This window comes from Artemia franciscana, chromosome 19 (assembly GCF_032884065.1).
Source record: "Artemia franciscana chromosome 19, ASM3288406v1, whole genome shotgun sequence".
Classification (NCBI taxonomy): Eukaryota; Metazoa; Arthropoda; class Branchiopoda; order Anostraca; family Artemiidae; genus Artemia; species Artemia franciscana.
The window spans coordinates 23366587-23379974 of NC_088881.1; the positions used below are offsets into that span (position 1 = coordinate 23366587).

Genomic DNA, 13388 nt, shown 5'->3' on the forward strand with positions numbered 1-13388 from the left:
TGTCTGTGGTTAGAACAAAAGGGACAATGAGAGTCAATATATAGACGCCTGCCACGTCCCATGATGGGGCCCAGTGGTGAAGCCGGTAGGACCCAGCACTATCTACGGTTAGAACACAAGGGATTCCTCCTCCGGATCGATCTATTTAAAGCCTTCCTCTTCACTGCCTCCAGTAAAATGTTCCAATTTCCCTTAAATCCTTCCTTGTGACCTCCTGCCACCTAATTCGCAACGACATGCTTTTGTTTGGCCCTGGATGGATGGCTGAAAAGGACGATCTTTGGTAATCTGTCCTCTTCCATCTGCAGAAAGTATCCTAGCCATCTCAACCTTTTTCTCATTATAGCCCTGTCCATCTAGAGAAGCAAAGTTACTACACTCTCGCCACCACATATTATGCGACAGAAGCCGTAAGTCAAGAGGTCACAATCACGGGCGTCAGTTCACAGAACTGTAGGGAACAAGGCGAGGTTTTTTTTATCTTTTTCGAACAAAATACCATAATAAACCTTTTTTTCAAAAACTGGGACGGCAATTTTGCTCTTCTTATATATTTTCAATGAAAATGGCATGAGTTATTTTTCAAAGTCTAACGGGAGGGGCAAGAATAGAGTTTATAAAGTGCAGTTGCCACTCCCCCAAACTGGCCCCCTTCATCAAAATTATCTCAAATTAATGAGCAAGAATTTAATTTTCGTTTCCTTACTGCTGATTGGTTGGCGACAAAACAAACAGCTCACTCATCACTGTTTTTGTTGGAAAATTTCACGCGTTTTTCAAAACACGTTTTCATATGTTGAAAAAAAGCATTAACATAATCTTACGGTTATTTCCAATCTTATTTCAGTCCCCCAACTTTCCTATATGCTTTCTCGGCTTCCCTTTGTACCGAATCGAGTAATATGCCCTGAAATTTTACCTACTTAACGTTTCCAACACTAACAACAAAACTCGAACTATTCACCGAAACATTAATTTATTCGATCTCGTATATATAAAATCCAAAATCAGGCGCGAAAAATGAAACATATTAGGATACATAGTACCTTAAAGACAAAAAAAAAGAAAAAGAAAAGTAAAAAAAACACACACAAAAAAAGAAAGATTATCATCAGAAACCTAACCATAGATAACTATTTAATACTACGATTAAACGAGCATCCATGACAATTAAAAACTTGATATTCTACTAGGGTCCTAATGGCGGCCATGGTCTCTCTTGCACTTGGGGTAGAATCTTGGTTAGCGCCCCTTCCTTGTCTTCTAGAAATTCTGGCGTCAACTTTTAACAAAATTTTGCCTCTACTTAATTAAAAAATTATATATTTTCAAATTAAGCATAGAACTATTTACTAAATAAACAGAAGTTTTTGAATAAAATAAAAAAAAAATGTTAAAACAGAAGTTTTTGAATAAAATAAAAAATGTTAAAAGCTTTTAACAAAATTTTGTTAAAAGTTGACGCCAGAATTTCTAGAAGACAAGGAAGGGGCGCTAACCAAGATTCTACCCAAAGTGCAAGAGAAGGTATGGCCGCCATTAGGACCCTAGTAGAATATCAAGTTTTATTAAGCATTTATTTCGATATTCTATCCAAGAAAAAATTACATTGTATTTTAAATGATTTTTTTTTTTACATTAATTTTTTAATAGTAGTGTCATGAATAGTGCGAAAAGAGTCCCGAATTGTCACGGATGCTCGTTTAATCGTACAACATAGCCTGAGTATTTTCTCATTTTAGTTTTTCTCCAGCTGTTTTTCAAAGGCCTGTCTTTTCCAACTAAAATTTATTCTATGGAATTTCAGATCCGAAAACTGATCAAAAGCTTATCAAAGTTTTCAAATCCGATTGAAAGGATTGATATAGTCGCTAAAGATGCTGAAATAAAGGAGAAAAATATAGATGACTTGAAGAAACTAGGAGAATTGATCATAGAAAGAGCCAAAGCAGCTATGATAATCCCTCTCCGCAGGGATCAAATCCCTCTTTGCAGGGATCAATCAGGAAAGGGTATGAATTTTTCAATGAATTTATTAATCTGGAGAGGGTATGAATTCTTATTATTATCTCCAGATCAATCTGAAGAGGGTATGAATTATTCAATGAATTTATTACAATAAAATCCTTGGCCTATGGAATAAATACAAAAAAACTTTTGCGTTAAGTATGGCATCTTTCAGGTTAAGTTAACTTTATTTGAAGAAGTACCCCACATGCAAAACTTATTTCGGGACTGTCATAACGTCGAACCTACTGTAGATAACAAGGACCTCATTGGAAGGACCTAGTTATTGATGGTATATGATATTCAATGAATGGAACTTTCAAGAGTAAATCTCAACAAATTATTTTTAACAAAAACCAAACACAAAAACAAACCCAAGCATTATTCACATAGAACTACTGTCAAAAAAGTCGATGAAAGATCCCTTAAATACCATATTGCCCAAACAGGAAAGATCTAGTTGATTTGAAAAAACAACAGTTATTTGAAAGTTATATACAGTTCTATGCAAAAAAAGTTATGAAAAAAATAAAATTTATAAAAAAGAAGTTATATAAAGTTATAATGAAATCGTTCTATTGAAGACAGGGACACGATAGCTACCAACTGACAATGCTTGCTTTTTGTTTCTTTTTTTTTAAGTATTGCTCATGAAAGAGCAGTTGGAACATAGACATTTAATGATCAGCAAATCTCTGATTTGAAATTGCTGAGCTATTTTCCGCCGATTATAAAACAATTCTCCGGCTCTGAAACAATTTCTTTGATGACAATCCTTTCCTTTGATTTATTTAAGAGAGCCCTCTTTCCTCAATCCGTCAGTGAATTAAGATTCTCTCTAGATTTTTACAATGGTCTTTCTTAAGTTTTGGAAAAAGATCAAAACGCGAAATCTTCAATTCAAGACCAAGTGAAGGATCTTTCGCGATATTGCTCCAAGAGCCTGGACCCAAACCATGCTCATAGACACCGATAAGAAGTTTGGAATCGTCTTCAATTGTTCACGATCTACTCCAGTATGGATTTTTGGTTCTATAAGAAGAAAAATGAATAAATAAGTGAAAAACGACAATAAATGAAAAAAGACAATTCAAAGGATTCATCTTTCTATTGCTCAAAAACAGCCAAAATGATCAACACTAAAGAAATTTAGCCTGAGTGTGATAAAACAAAATAACTTTAAACAAATAAAGAAAATGAGGGAGAGAGAGATAGAGAGAGAAAGAGATAATTTGGCAGGTGACAGAGTCGTGCTTACAAAGTAAAAACAATCTGATAAACAAATAAAGAAAGTGGTAGAGAGAGAGAGAGAGTTTTTTATTATAAAGTAAGAACAATGTGATAAAATTAGAACGAAAACACAGAAAGTACCAAAGAATTTAAAAAAAACAATATGGAAACATTTTTTCACCTTCACAAAATTCAAAAAGACAAAATGTAATTATTTATTTACAAAAAACCATCATGCCGGAGTTGCAATTCATGCAATCGAAGAAAGTGATGACTTTTTTCCTGTTTATGCTATGTCAAACCGGACAGATCGATTTGGGCAGAGCAATATTTAACTTTAGAAAATGTATTTGTTTCCAAGTACGTTTGAGGTTCATACTACTCATAAATTTTACAAGGACAAATGAAAGTTTAAGACAGACTCGACATAAAGCATTCTAAGACGAACCCGTACGTCATGAGCAATTAAGCAATTAAGCAAATAAAAATAAAATAAAAAGCGTTTTTATATCCAAATGCACTGAGACTCCTGCCAACCAAAAAAAGTTTTATAAGTATCTTTATTTTAATCATTTTATCTTTGGTAAGCTTCATAATCAATTTTGGTTTTATATACTGGATTTTGTTTTTAGCAATTAACTTGAAGCAACATTAAATTGTAGAAATGACATCTTACTATCAGATAATACAAGTTTAAATTCTAATAGATATATAAACCTATCTACAGGTCCTTAATTTTTATAGTACGATTTAAGATCACACGAAGCATAATAGCACTATAGGCTGAATTCTCTACATAAATCTGTCAGAGATTTAAATAATTCAAACCTCATCAGTCAGATATTGATCTGATCAGAGAAGATCTGATGTTTGATGTTCGATCAAATCAATGGAAATTTAATAGGATCGTAAAAAAAGTTGGTGTGCAGAGTCGTAGTTTTGTTTCAATGTAACTTTCTTACGTTACTTAAAAAAAACTTTTGCAGCAATTGCCGATGATCAATTGCTATGGTATTCTTACTTCCAGCCTAGTATGGTCTCAACCTAATTCAGACAAGGAAAATTCAGGCAAAAAGTTTAAAAATTCACAACTTCGGCAAATAACTACCACAAGAAAACTGGCATAAAAAAAAATAAACAATTTGGATGAGTGAGCTCCAGAAGTGAGAATAAAAACCCATTAAGTTACAGAATTATTGACAAAAATTTACTTTCATCCACTTTTATGAAAAAAAAACCAATTTAAACTAAAAAACTTGATATTCGCCTAACTCTACGGACTATTATACATAAAAAACTGCGATTTTTTCAAGTTCTACATCGCATTTGGACATCTAATATCAAAATCTGGTATGATACAAACCATCCATATACAATAGACCAAGCCCATGAAACCAGTCCAAGTTTATAGGGACTGGACTTGGTCTAGAGTCCATTATAAATACACCAGAAAGTTTAACATAATTTTTAATGATATCCTTTTTATGACATTAAGGAATATCCTTGTAACAGCATAAAACTATAAAATGATTTTACGCTAAAACTTAAAAGGCAAATAAAAATGATTTGTTGAGATTTACTCTTGAAAGTTCCATTCATTGAATATCATGTATCATCAATAACTAGGACCTTCCAATGAGGTCCTTGTTATCTACAGTAGGTTCCACGGTATGATAGTCCCATAGCATTAAGTAATTTCTTTTAATCAATACTTTATCTTCTTCCATATTTAACTAAATCTTTCATTTTATATATTGGCAAGTGTCTGTAAATATCTATTTATATAAATTTGGCAAGTGTCAGAAATTATACAATAGGTTCCTCAAGCAAGTACTTTTCCATTGTACAATAGGAGTCGGTTTGATCCCAGTACATGTAAGAGCTTTTTTTACGTATGACGTCCGACAGGATCTTGGCCTAGCTTTGATATAATTAGTAATTATTAGTTAAAAATGTAATTATTATTATTTGTAAATATAACTTGCTTTACATCTATGATCCACATCTTTCGTTCCTCTTTATTTTTGGGGAGAAATTTAGCCAGGAGTTCAAGCTCTTTTTGATATCTAAACAAAGACTTGGCTCTACTTTGAAATCCAGCCACTTTCAAAACCGGCTCTCTGTAGGGCTTCTTATCAACTAAACAAAAAAGAAAAGAACATAAGGAAAGGGCCAGCTGCTGGCAAGTGAAAACACAATTTTGACCTTAAATAAACTTATTTAGACTTACAGTCGACAAGTTTAATCTAGTTAGAGTGCGAAGTAGCTTCCTCCTAAAGATCATTTTTTCGCAATCTAGGTTCAATCACTCAATACTATTATTTTGAAAACCTAGGTTTTATGTAGTATGTGGTTGTTTTCCTGATTTACATATTAAGAAAAAAATGTATATCAATCCCCTCCATAATGAGGGGTTGGGGCATGGTGGCCTACCAGAGGTTTTTGAGTGCAAAGACGTAATCATGGCAGTAGAATAGAGGAGGTGGGTAAAAAGTAGGGGTAAATTCACTAAACTAAGCCAAGTATATCTTAAATTAAGTCATATTCCCTACAAAAGGAACCATATCTACTGTATATTATATGGTTACTAGTCTATACCGTTACTAGTACATAACCATTACCATTTTACTGCTGGTAGGGTCTGAAAACTATTCTTCTCTTTTTCAAGTAAGAAGACATTTGTACAAAGTGCACTAAGTAACATAGATGGTTCCCCCCCCCCATCATGATCAAAAATAACATATTCTACTTAATGTTTAAATTGTCTCCTTTGGTCACAGTTTGCGCTTTCCTCTTTAATCCATTTAATATAGACCAACAATCCCCTTTTGACGCAGTTCAAGAGGAAAAATACAGAAAACACCCAGCCATAATCAAAACATTCACAAGTTTTGAAAGTTATTGAACAGGAAGAAATTTTTCAAGAAATTGGCATAAAATTTATTGCAATGATTCCAGCGCATCTACCTAACTAGTCGAGGAGAAAGTTAACATTTCTGAATCCAAACTTTATCTCATTTCAAAAAAAACTTTAAAGCAATTGAACAATCTTCCATTGCTTTGAGCAATAGACGCTTACTGAAAAAATTAACAGCCTGACTTTATACGTATTCTGGCTTTTATTGAAGTGAAGAAAATATTCCAAAGGATGAAAGCAAAAAGTGCTTGGAGTAATTTAGAGCACCTTCTATAAATTCTTAGACCACATTGGATTTCCGTTTATAGCTAAAATAAATGATTTTAATTTGTATGTTTAAACCTAAAGAAATGGAGAAGAAATTTGAAAAATGTACAATGGAGAAGGGGCGGTAGAAGGTACATGTTAAATAGTAGATGGATAAAGGATATGAGACGTAGAAAAAGGATGACGATGGTAGATAGACAAAATTAGATGGTAGATGTAAATGATGGATAGATAAAGCTAAATATCTGCTATCAAATGATACCAAGATTATCGTCAAACACTGAAATACTAAACTGTGAACTTGCAGAAAAATAACGTGCCAATCCTTCCAAAGGGATTATAACCATAAGACAGTGAAAGAATATTGAGAAACATATATATACTAATAAAAGCCCAAATATTATGATTTTATTTTCAAATGTGAGTACCATATAAGAGTTCCGTTTGATATTTTTTTTCTTTTGTTAAATAGCATTTTCCAGAACTGTTGTTATTTTCTGTTTTTTTAACTATTTAGTAGTTTCTCCTCCTCATTTTCAAGTCAGAAAAAGCTTTCTAGCGTTAAGCCAAAAATTTTGGCTTAAAGAAGTATATTTATTTACCATATTTTACTTTTTAATTAAAAAGTGATACTGGCATATAGGTAGCAATTTATCATAGAAGCCGATATAGATGGATTGTACAGAAGCAGTAAAACATGTCAAGGAAATACATCAGGGATTAAACGAAAAGCTAGTATTCCCCAAACGGAGTAGGATGAAGGTATAAAAGGTTATATGACAATAAAATTTACACCCGTTCTTAATTAGTTTCATTTAATTTTATTTGCATTTAGAGCAACAGTTGCATATGGGGTACTTCTTCAAATAAAGTTAACTTAACTTGAAATATGCCATACGCAACGCAAAATTTATTTTTTGTATTTATTCCATAGGCCAAGGGTTTTATTGTAATAAATTCATTGAAAAATTCATACCCTCTCCTGATTGATCCCTGCGAAGAGGGATTATCGTGGCTGCTTTGGCTCTTTCTATGAGCAACTTTCCCAGTTTCTTCAAGTCATCTATATTTTTGTCCTTTAGTTTAGCACCTTCAGCGACTATATTAATCCTTTCAATTTGATTTGAGAACTTTGGGAAGCTTTTAATCAGCTTTCGGATTTGAAATTCCATAGAATAAACTTTAGTTGGGGAAGACGGGCCATTGAAAAACAGCTAGGGAAAAACTAAAATGAGAAAACACTCAGGCTATGTTGTACGATTAAACAAGCATCCATGACAATTTGTGACACTTTTCGCACTATTCAAGACACTACTACTACTACTAACAACTCAGCACTAAGTCACCAAACAAAGCTACGCACGCTCTTTCTACATTCCAATCTATTCAAAGCATATTTGCACCCTCCAAGGAAGTTCCCTTTTCCCAACAACATCCTCGCACCCCAATTACGGAAGACCTGGTTTCCATTTCGCCCTAAGCAGTTTGCCAAAAAGGACAATCCTTGAAAATCTGTAATTCTTCCTCCGTAAAACGAGGCCAAGCCATCTAACCCTTCATTCTAGCCCTAAAAAGCAGTATTGACCCACTCATTTCGTATAGCCTACTGCTTGAAATACGTTCATTCAGTTGGGTACCGAAAACAAACCATAGGCAATTTCTCTGGAAAACATCTAGAAATTATATTCATGAGACTTCTCAAAAAGATGTGAAACTCCTAAATTTTTTCCCTGAGAATATATCCAAAATTTATTTTTCATTCCAGAGTATCAGTTATAATTCAACTCCGGTTCCATACAATTTAACTCCATTCAACTCAAGCTTCATTTAACTCAACCCACTATTTGACCCAACCCCAATGCAGTCCAACTCCAGTTTAACTTGACCCCTGCAAGAGTTTTGGTTTAATGGGGTTGAGTTGCAAGGATGTTAGCTTAAACAGGGTTGAGTCAATTATGTAGAGTTGAATGGGGTTGAGTTGAACGGGGTTGAGCTATACAGGCTTGAGTTAAGCACACACCTTCAACTCCACCTAATATGAAGTCGAGTCGATCTTTTAAACTCTTGCTGGCTAATCAGCAATACTAGAGAAGATCTTTGTTCTCTGGTCCATTTTGAAGAAATATTTACTTCAAAGGAAGGAGGGGTCATGAAAAAAAAACCTAGTTCAAAGACCACACAAACATTATCCTACATTAAATATATTGAAAAGAAGCCAAGCTACATTGACCAATAATTACAAAGATTTTGGAAACCAAAAAACTTGATTTTACATCTCATGAAAAGCTGATACATGCCTTTTCTTTTGGGCCACAATGACATTTAAAAAATATAGATTTTCAATAAAATTATTAACAATTTTATTAAATCTAAGTGAAAAAAGGGACTTTGTTTTTAGCTCTAACTAAACGTTTTGGGAAGAAGCGTATTGTAAAATTTGAAGTCAAAACTTTAAAACTTTACAAATAAAAAAGATATTATAAACATTAAACAAAATTAAAAAATTGTATAGTTCTTACGTATGTTCATTGTTTTTACTTTGCCGTGCCCTATATAAAAAGGCATAGCTGAAATCTTCCAAGCATTACAAGAGTGACAGTAAGAACTCAAAGCGTTTTCGATTGTTTTTTTTTTTTTTTAGTGAAGACTTTTTTTAGGAGTCATACTGTGCAATTGAGCTTCCTTTGATGACACACGTCGTTGTAGGCTTAGAGTCTGCTGGTCTCTGCTAGATGCTTTGAAGCAGAGGCGGTTTCAGGGGGGCACTTGACCCAAGTGACAAAATTTTGAGGGCTTTAAATTTCAAATAAATAATATAATGGTTAAGAAATTTCATATTTATCAAAATAAAGTAGAGGACACAGTTGGCAGTAAGTATAAGTAAACAGAATCCATAATTTACATTTTTCCCATATCTTTATATCGATTCCTTGTAAACTATATTAAGTACACCTAATTTGATTAATTGCATTGTTTTTGTGATTTTTATTATTCAAATTTTCCAGATGATAAAGTAAGAAAAGTAAGATTTAATCTAATTTTGTTTGAATTTTTTTCTGGGACATGGGGGAGGGGGATAACCAAGATTTTGCGCTGGGCCAAATATGTGCCAAAACCACCACTACATCAAATCGCTTTCATTTAGATCATGCCTCAGAGACAAAGTCCTTATATAGAAGACTGATGACTTCAGGGAGGGTGGAAACAGCATGCTTAACCAGTCCCTTGGTTGAAGTAGAACCAGCAGCCCACCTCTTAGCATGAGGACTGAATTTTAGTTCATTGTCATAATGATATCAAGATCTTGCTCATTATTAACAGCAGAGTGGTTAGTCTAAAAAAAGGGCAACAAGGATTCAGTTTGCAAAATTGAATGATATGGTTGGGGAAATCTTGCCCCTAAATTGAAACCATTATTGGACTTCAGATCTAAACATGATAATTTATTCAGCAAACTTAACTAGCCTAAATTCCAGGGAAGTAAAAAAGTATCATCTAGAATTCAAATCTAAGAGTCTAAAATTATAACCCTAAAATTCAGCTTTAGTTCAGTAGTAGCCTACTGTTTCAACAAGTGGGAAAATCAAGTTTAGGCTACCCTATGTTAGCCCAGACATGTTTAGGCTACCCTATATTAGCCCAGAAATTAAAGGCCTGATATAAAATATGGAGAAAATTTACAATAAAGCACTTTAAATTAGCTGTGTCGTACATAATTATTGTTTTTTGCAACATAGTTCCATTCATATCCTATTTAGAAAAGTTTTTCTAGTCAACTAGGAGCCTAATATCATTGAATTTTTTTTTTTGGATGTTTAGACTTGCTAACTAGTTTTCTAGTAGATTTCACTTATAGATAGACTTCAGTCTGAACAATTCAGTAAATTTTTGTTTAACTACTTTTTGCTATCTTGGAAAGAGGCTAGGTTAGGGAACAGGGCCAAAAACATTCTCTGGGAAAGTATTGCAAAGCTCCCATGTTATACCTCTTCTGGTTTCTGAGTCTTACAAATTCCTCTACTAGACCTATAGGAGAATTGACAAATAGTCTACATTTTATCATAATTTTCAGTTACAAGTTTCTTTTTCTGTTGTTTTAGTTCCAAAAATGCAATTCATGTTACTTGCGTAGAATGTTAAGCAATGCCAAATGTCTTTTTTTCAAACTTTATGAAATGTAGCCTCAACCTATTTTAAGATCTTTGAAACTTCATAGATAGGGATTGAGCACAGTTGTTGGTGAAGCTAACAAATTTTCTTGAAAAATATCTAATACAAAGTACATCAAAAGTACTTGAAAATACCTTCCAGGGACAATTTTTGGTAAAATTCTACTTTAGCTTTTTTTGGCTATCTTGGTTAGGGGTTAGATTAGGAAAATAAATCTTTCAAGGATGGGTCTACATGCTAAAGTCTGCCCTGGGAAGATATTTTGAAGTACCTATCTCTACTCTTTCTCCCTCTAGAGTCATGATAGCCACTTGTCCTAGAAAAACAAATGGGCTGGCCTAAATAGGTTTCCTGCCTTAAAAAACAATCCTTTAGATAAATTAAAAAGCTTGGTAGTAATTATCTTTCCTTTTGGGAACTATTATTACAAAGAGCTGCAGACTAGTTGAGCCTAATTTAAGTGTACCCACCATATCCATGTATATCACAAACAAAATTTTTGTAAAATTCTAGTTAATTGACATCTTGCTATCTCCGAAAGGGTTTAGGTTAGGAAAATGAAACTTTCAGGGATGGTTCTACAGGCTAAAGTATGTCCCAGGAAGGTATTTTAAAGTACCCACCTCCACTCCTTCCCCCTCAAGAGGGCCCTGAAATTTGCCTACATGACAGCTCTATACCTATTGAAATTTTGACAAAACAACATTTTTCCTTAGTTTTCAATTATTAGTTGCTTTTTCTCTGCCTTTAGTTCTGAAAATGCAATTCCTGTTAGTTGAGTAGAATTTTGAGCCATATCAATGTTTTTATAGAATTTAGGAAATGTATTTGCATATCTTTAAAACCTTATATAATGGAATTGAGCAGTTATGAAGCTGAAAACAATTTTCTTGTACTTCAATTAAGCAAAAAATCTATATTGCAAGGTTTCACTTTTATAACACACATATTTTTAAAGGTCATCAAAGGTTGTTAGGTTAGGTAACCTAACCTTACAAGACATACTTTAGTCTGCAGATTCATCCCTGAAAGTTTCATTTTCCTAACCTAAACCATTTCTGAGATAGCAAGAAGTCAATTAACTAGAATTTTACCAAGATTTCTAATCTTGTTGATGAAGGAGACTAACTATAAAGTATCCTGAGAATTTCTTCTCAAAGTACAACATGTGAAATGTGAAACACCCATAACTTTTTAAATAAAGCAAATAATAAATTTGGGTGTTGAAAGACAATTATTAATTATTTAATTGAATAAAAAAATATATTTCTATATGTTAAAAAAGCTTTTGATTAGAGTGATATTTTTGTGTATAGTGGCGTATTTTAACTGTGATACAGGTAAAACACAACATTTTGTTCCACAAGTTGTGCCTATGTCTCAAGCTATACTGTATCAGGGTCACCTTATGCAATAGACACCCAGATTTAATCAGGCAAGAGAATCACCATATGTAACTACTTTATCCCCCCACAATAGTCAATAGTCATCATTAAATCTAAAGCTTAGTCCAATTAAGTGAGAGGCAAATATGGAGTATGCCCTTATGAGGATTGTTTGAAAAATTATGTCAGTTCATTTGATGAGATTGGCTAAGTCTAAATGTGTCATTCCTAGGGCAAAACTAAGGTAGATAGTCACAGAAATAAGAGAGAAAAGAATTGGATTGAACAATAATGGTCACTTAACAGGCCACTTGAACGAGTTGACCATAGGCGGACTAGATTATTCCTAACATTTAACACCAAATACAGTCTTAAGTAGATTTACCTCTTGAGCCTTTGAAAACGAGACGAACTGTAACGAGTTATTGATGATAATGGTGGGTTATATTTCCGATATTAAAGGCCTTTTTTCGCGTCAACCAAAGAGACTGTTTGAGCTCAACCGCTGTTTTTGCGTGAAACAGTGACAAACCAGGTTGTCATGAAAAGTGATTTTGCGTGAAACAATTGACTGGTTGAACTCTAATTTAACCGGAACTGTCATTGTTTTTAACCTTAGGGTTCTACCATTCGTAATTGTTGGTTGACCTTTTCAGGCGTAGATTTCGAAAAGAAAAATTCGTAGGCTATAAATAAGTCTATATAAAATAAGAATTATAAGCTGACAAATAGAATTCTAGCCACGCAAAAGTTAGGTTTAATTTTGTTTTTTTCTTATTAGGGCTATTTGGATAAATGTTGGGTTATATCCTGCAATTTGATTCACATAGGCCTTAAGACAGGAAGTCAAGAGTTTGAATATGCTTTTGAAAACTTATGTAGATACTTGGAAATCTTTGTTTCATCCTTTTGATGCCCTAGGCTTGACCTTAGTTTGGTAATTTGGCTTCAGAGATAAAACCTTGATGAAGCAAGACCCTAGTGGTTATAAAGCATTGTTAATCCAATTACTATTCTTACTAGATGCTTCAAGATGTGTTGCATCTTTGTCAGAACTCTTTACATTTCAGCCTTACCCTATAGGGCCATGGATAAATTTTCAGGTCAAACTCTAGTTTGGCTACTGTTTGCTATCTTAGAAATGGGTTAAGTCAGGAAAATAGAACTTCCAGTAATGAATCCAAAGCAAAAAATACGTAAAATTCTAGTTTAGCTAATTTTCACTATATTGGAAAGGGAATAGGTTACAAGAATGAAACTCAGTAATTAATCCAGGGTCAAAAACATTCTGGGAAGGTACTGCCAGGCTTCTATGTCAATCCTTTTCTGATTTCTAAGTCTTAGATAATTGCTTACTCAAAAGGTCTATACCTATACTATTGAAATTTTGACAAAACAAGATTTACCTTAAT

At 33.4% G+C, this 13388-nt stretch overlaps 1 protein-coding gene across 4 annotated transcripts; it reads right to left on the reverse strand.

Moving 5' to 3' along the window:
- Positions 1–959: 959 nt before the first annotated feature.
- On the reverse strand, positions 960–12479 carry LOC136039447 (chromodomain-helicase-DNA-binding protein 1-like). 4 transcript variants are annotated; one of them, XM_065723207.1, is made up of 4 exons: positions 12362–12479; positions 7398–7646; positions 5228–5376; positions 960–3039 (listed from the first exon to the last, which is right to left on the reverse strand). In XM_065723207.1, exons 2-4 carry the CDS (start codon positions 7591–7593, stop codon positions 3016–3018), a joined length of 369 nt encoding a protein of 122 aa, XP_065579279.1. In that variant the 5' UTR covers positions 7594–7646; positions 12362–12479; the 3' UTR covers positions 960–3015. The 4 variants fall into 4 exon arrangements, 3 of the variants coding, with proteins under 3 accessions (XP_065579279.1, XP_065579277.1, XP_065579278.1); XM_065723205.1 differs by having other exon boundaries at positions 5223–5376; XM_065723206.1 differs by having other exon boundaries at positions 5223–5376; positions 7398–7635; positions 12362–12419.
- Between the last annotated feature and the right edge of the window lie 909 nt (positions 12480–13388).